At 50.5% G+C, this 6,000-nt stretch overlaps 2 protein-coding genes across 2 annotated transcripts; both read left to right on the forward strand.

Moving 5' to 3' along the window:
- Positions 1-161: 161 nt before the first annotated feature.
- On the forward strand, positions 162-3,247 carry HD553DRAFT_357207 (uncharacterized protein; the record flags this gene model as incomplete). The annotated part of the gene is made up of 6 exons (XM_046183869.1): positions 162-956; positions 1,028-1,150; positions 1,234-1,507; positions 1,612-1,985; positions 2,095-2,358; positions 2,426-3,247. The coding sequence occupies 6 exons, from the start codon at positions 162-164 to the stop codon at positions 3,122-3,124; spliced, it is 2,529 nt and encodes an 842-aa protein (XP_046035656.1). The 3' UTR covers positions 3,125-3,247.
- A 310-nt stretch (positions 3,248-3,557) lies between these two features.
- Positions 3,558-4,869, forward strand: HD553DRAFT_343066 (uncharacterized protein; the record flags this gene model as incomplete). Its single annotated transcript, XM_046182833.1, has 4 exons — positions 3,558-3,587; positions 3,653-3,939; positions 4,019-4,289; positions 4,381-4,869. 4 exons carry the CDS (start codon positions 3,558-3,560, stop codon positions 4,867-4,869), a joined length of 1,077 nt encoding a protein of 358 aa, XP_046035657.1.
- Positions 4,870-6,000: the final 1,131 nt, after the last annotated feature.

Genomic DNA, 6,000 nt, shown 5'->3' on the forward strand with positions numbered 1-6,000 from the left:
CGCGTTATCAGTCCTACTATAGTGACGTGTCAATTGTACGGTGAAATCGTTAATTATTGCAGTGTTGATGAAGTCGACCTCCACAAGTCGATCGATGTATCGATGTACGATATCGACACGATAGCTGTAATACTACCTTTTACACATCAGACAGCTTCACAATGACTAGTAGAACCCCCCTGAACACCACTAGGACCTTTAACAACGCACCGTTGGTGACAAATCACCATCAACCACGCACCTTCGTTCCGCTCGCTCCGGACCTCCCTTTCGCACCGAACTACGAGCCTGTACCCTCCTATATTTCACCAGAGACCTCAGTATACACCTCCTACCACTCGTACAGTCATGGGAACGACTCATCTGGAGCTGGACCTAGTAATAGCCGCCCCGAAGATGAGTACGAGGCCGACCTTGCCTCTATAGTGCAATTGGCGAACCTTTCAGCCGGCAATTCGGGATACGACAACTCGGTCGAAGGCCAGCCTATAGCTCCCAATTCGCAAGATATAGCCAACAAGACCACTTCTAAAGCACCTACCAAGAGGGCATCCACTCGGAAGGAGATTACGGCTGCTAAATCAGCCCGTAAAGGTCCCCAACAACGACGTATTCGACATAACGAGGGTGTAGACCCCTCAACGGCGGCTCAGGCCTCTCAGGCCATTATAGATGGTCATCTAAGGGCCCCCCGTACCCAGCGAACATACGCAGGGTACATGAGGAGGTGTCGGGAGTGGCTAGACGAATGGAACGCGAATCGAGCAGAATCCGAACCGGATCTTACCGGAGCGCTCGATGAACTTAGCGATCGATCTGCGACCTGTGTACAACTCTACATCGCTCATGGAGTGTCAGGGAAGAATGGTACGAAGCCTCTGAGCAAAGATACGTGTGATGGTATCAAGGCTGCCCTCAAAGCACACTTCCGAACGACGTTCGGAAATCGTTGTTACGTGAGTGAAACCTCATCTATCTTCACCCGGTCGTGGCCATCGACCTGATATACTATCGTATGTCTTCATAGGGAGAAACCTGGCAACAGAGGCCAGATGGTCAGTGGGAAGGGAACCCTATCTTCGATGGTCTCGTACAGGACCTCATGAAGTCGATCAAGAACCGGGATGGTCGAAGCATGGCTAGTGATCAGGTCGGTCGCATGGTTACTGAAAGAGGTGTCCTTTTCACCTTGCGTGTGCTTATACATTTCTGGCTGTCGATCATTCCTTATAGTCTCTCCCTCTCCACCTTCCCGATCTGCTCCACCTCGTCAAGTGGGTGAACTCGCAGTTGGACATAGAAACGGATCCGAAGACTCGGACCGAATGGCTGTTCGCACTTGCGTACATGACGACAACGTGGTTCCTGTTCTGTCGAATGGATGAGATCCTCAGTCTCCAGGTCAAGGCTATCGAGGAGAATGGATACAGCCCTGCCTATCCAGGCGAGAGGATTACTATGATTCATCTGATGTGGCGAAAGACGAATCAGCACGATCCGCGCAAGGGTGAGTGAAAATGCTCCCTCTTTCACCGGGAGTCCTCCGATTGCGAAACTTATGACTATCTTTGCTTCTCTTGTTATTTGTTTGTTCTGTAAATACATCAACAGGGCAAACGTATCAGGTGCACCCTCCTCACAATCCCGACGAGCTCCCTGCGTACTGCTGGACTCACCTTCAGAACTGGGCAAATCACCTTCGAAAAATCACCCACCTCGACTTAGCGCCCGAATACTACTTGTTCCCTGTTATTACACCTCGAGGGAATGTAGATTTCACCAAGAGGATGCCAGCGAGCTCGTGGCAGGTCATTTGGGACCGTATATTAGATCAATCCGGCCTCGCGGCGGCGTATCCGAACGGTAACTTCACTGGGCACTGTTTCAGACGAGGAGCAGCACAGTGGCGTTTCAGCTTCGATCCTGCGGGTCGGTGGTCGTTTACAAGCCTTACCTGGTGGGGTGGTTGGGTCGAGGGCGAGTCTGTAAGTCTTAGCGAACGTAAACAGTAAGGACAAGTCCACAGTGAATATCCTGACATTTTCATTCGCCACCTCCTTCATCTGTGTACGCTCGATCGACTTCATCGACCAGGTCGGTACGATGGCACGGTACCTTCTAGAGAACCTTCTCAAGGTCGAGAGGACCTACGGAGACATGCACCACCCTCAAAAGAACCCAAACAAAACTGTCAATCAAGCAGCACCGGGTGATTTGTACCCAGCGAAATCGGGAGACATTCTGGCCGTCCGACAAGAGCAGAAGTCAATGCATAGGGACCTCGTACGTGAGATCGATAGCCTGAAGGAGTTGTGCAGAGATCGTATCGTTACACAGACGCAGGGACCCAATTCGATGGTGAGTTCAGATCCCGAGTGAAATCCCTATCGCCTTTCACCTGGCTGATCATCAGAACACATATCAGACGGAAGACGACAAGAACGATATTACGAAACAGATTCTAAAGGGTTTCAATGACATGCTGGAGGCTCGTGGTCTCGCACAACCGTTTGAGACCAATCCTGTGGCATCAACATCGACATCGACATCGATGATACCGGCCGCATCAAACGGGAGTTCTTCAGTGAATTCTTCGGTCTTTTCGTCATTCACCGGACGACTCGAGACGTCCAAAAGGAGGGTCGACGCCATGCTACAGTGTGCACCGTATACGAGGGCAGTCACTGCAAACACCACAACCTTCACTGGACCTGTGTTGAGGCTACGACGCAGCGGGGAGATCATCGAAAGAGACAAACCCGAAATCCCCGCACCTGCGGATGTCAAGGAGGCTGTAATGCAGTGGTTCTTAGGAGGATTCCATCCCCATCACCCGTACGCACTGCAGGACTGGCCAAACGAATGGTGTACGAAAGGGAAGACCAAGGACGAGCTCGCTACGCAGAACGTTTACGTCCAGCGATCCCGTTTGGGGTCAGCATACTCTTCGCTGAATGAAGGAGCAATGGATTTCACCGAAGCTGGTTGGCAACGATTCCAGGCTCGTTATCCTCAGAAGACGGTCACTGCGGTTCTTAAAGCGGTCAGAGACGAACTCAAGGCGTCGGGGCAGATCACTGCTCGTATTAGTCGCAAGCGAAGCGATCACAGCGAACAGAACTGAACTTGAACTCCGTTTTGTCGATTTTTCACCTTTTTTCGAATGTTATAGCCTGTTGTTCGTGTTTACTAGTTTATACCCCGAAATCCTGTTCTGTTTCACCCTGTACAGCTATTTACTGTGTGTCTAAAGCTACGTGTTTGATCTAGAGTGAATTCTAGTAGGAACGACTCGTTTTTTAGCTCGAGAAGCGAAATCGTCAAAAAACACAAAAACGGTCGATGAACAATAAGCGAATTTCACCAGATGATCGTCGTTTTTCAAGAACGTCTAGTCGACCGATTTCACCCAAGAACCTTCATCTACATCAACTACGTCGATATCGTTCTAAGTCTTATTATCAATACTAGACACTTCAAAACACCTCGTACTGTTGCTCTAGACCTCCCTTACCCCTTACACGTTTCACCTCGTTCTTTTACTCCCGTTTGAAGCCATGTCCGACGCCCAAAGTTCTCAAAACGCCGTACGTCGAAACGTGACCTTCTTTCACCCAAATAAACGACTTACAAGCCTATAAACTGCTCATAGACCGCCTCATCCTCCTCTAAGCCCAAGCCTAAGCAGTGGGGAGGTAAAGAGGCTGCTGCTGCTCGGCAAAGCAAGAGGTTGGCCGCTCGAGAAGAGGCTCGCGAGGCTCGCGAGAAGGCTGATCGCGAGAACGCGGAGGCTGAGCGCTGGGAGGAGCAGGGAAAGAAGAAGAGAGCTCGGGAGGACACAGACTCGGGCTCAGACGACTCGGTGGACGAGTATGTCGAGGAGGAAGGGAAGTCGAAGTCGAAGAAGACGAAGACGAGGTCGGAGAAGAAGAGGAAGACGTGAGTGAAAGAGGAGACAATTTCACCGAGAACATTGACTTATATATCTCTTATATATCTCTATCTCTATGTCTCACAGCTCCTCCCCTCCCCCGGACGATGACGAGGATGAGTTGGAAGACCCGGAGGAAGCTGCTGCTGCTGCCGAAGACCCCAGCTTCGAGTACGACCGTGATCGAGCTGAGTCGGCAGAGGTGATGAAGTATTTCTGGCGATATCGAAAAGCCAAGGTATACTGGAAGCCTCAGGTGGTCTTTGACTACTGGAGGCAGCAGCAGAAGCCGGTAAAGTCCGGGAAGAAGAACGAGGAGACGGGTGAGGTCGAACGGAAGGCGTCGGCGCACATGGAGGTGAGTATTCAAGTTCGCAAGTGAAATCCGAGACATTTTCACCGAAGAATACTGATCGACTTTCGCTTATGTTTCTTCTTTCGTCTTCTAGTCTGCGATGAAGATCTTCTTCAGTACTACTGGGAAGGTCTTTGAGGGTCGTCATCGTTGCAAGGGATGCCTACAGCTGCCTCTGCGAAGCAAGAGGAAGATATCGGATGATGTTCCCGGTATCATCCTGAAATGCAAGCAGATTTCACCGACCGGTCGATGCGCTCAATGTGCTCTCGTCGGTGAGAAGTGTTCGCTTGAGGTCCAAAACGGAGACCTCGTTAGGGTCAGGGCCTCCTTAGCAGAGGACGTGCCGACGGGACTTGCGGAGCAGCTAAAAGAGCTGCTTCAAAAGATCCAGAAGCACACCAAGAACGACGTCGTTCGGATCACGGGAACGACGATCAACGGTGTTGTCGAGATGGCTGGGGAGCTCGAGATCCACCTAGAGGAGCTAGAGGAGGCCCTACAAGGTCTTCCGGTGAAGTACGCCGATACCGACTTCATCACGGTATTCGAGAACGGAGAAGAGGTCGATTTCGATAAATAAACTTATAATTCACTGCTTAGGCTTGTTGTATTTGTACTAGAGGGCTCTCGAATGAAATATGATCTTATTACACCCACAGAATCAACATACTATGAGCTCAGAACGATCTTACTATCTGTCGAGAAGTTACATCATTTCGAACCCAATTTTCACTGAAAACGCACATAATTGCACCCAACACGTATGAACAACTATCGCACTTGAATAGGTTCTTGACAACTGTTTCAAACGCTTTCAACTCTGAGTATGTTATTCATCTAGGTCTAGAGATGGTGTATGCAAGATTCGAGACAGCTAGAAGCAATCTGGCTAGGGTGAAACATCAAAATCGTTTCAAATTCGAAGCAATAATCGTGTTCGAGTAAGGGCGTTCTGCGCTTAGAATTACAGGTAATTCATGACTAATTTCACCAGGGGCGGCGCCCTACGGGCGCGGGAGCTATATAAGCGAGTTAAATCAGCCTAAATTAGATTTAAATCGAGTCGATAACAAGTGCGAGCCAAGTCGCGTTCTACGCTGAAGAAACCCTTGTTTTCACTTGGCTTAAATCGGATTTTTCGCCCGCAACCGTCTCGAAGCGCTAGACGCAGCGACTCGATTTAAATCGACTTAAATCATTGGGCATAAGCCTATACGAAATGACACAAAACACGGTTCACAAACCCGGTAGTTTTCCTACCCCGTCCAGGCCGTCGAGGAGGACGAATCTCGGTACTTTTAGGTCTCTGCCTCGTGGTCAGGGGGATCAAATCCTGATCGATGGCGCTTCTCAAACGTTATTTCGACCTGCCTTTCCCCTGGGCTCTCCTCTGCTGCTGTGCTCTCGCTCTGACTCCCCATTCCCACCGATGATGCTGGATGGTGACGAGCGGGACCTGATTAGCGAGTCGTCAGTCCCACGGCCCTGAGCCAGAAGCCGCGGCCGGGCAACCGAGGGATTGCGAGTGTCCGAGGATTTCGGATGGACAGACTTCGGAACCGCGACCGACGCAACACAGACGATCAAATGAAGCAAGGTTCGCTCCCATCGAGGCTTTGCGTTACTTTTGGCTGGAGGGGCTTCGATCGTTCTGGGTCAGGATGGTCACGGGATTGCTGTTGGATCTGATCCAGGTGGCCGTAGGCTCATT

This window comes from Filobasidium floriforme (assembly GCF_021052385.1).
Source record: "Filobasidium floriforme strain CBS 6241 chromosome Unknown HD553scaffold_14, whole genome shotgun sequence".
Taxonomy (NCBI): Eukaryota; Fungi; Basidiomycota; class Tremellomycetes; order Filobasidiales; family Filobasidiaceae; genus Filobasidium; species Filobasidium floriforme.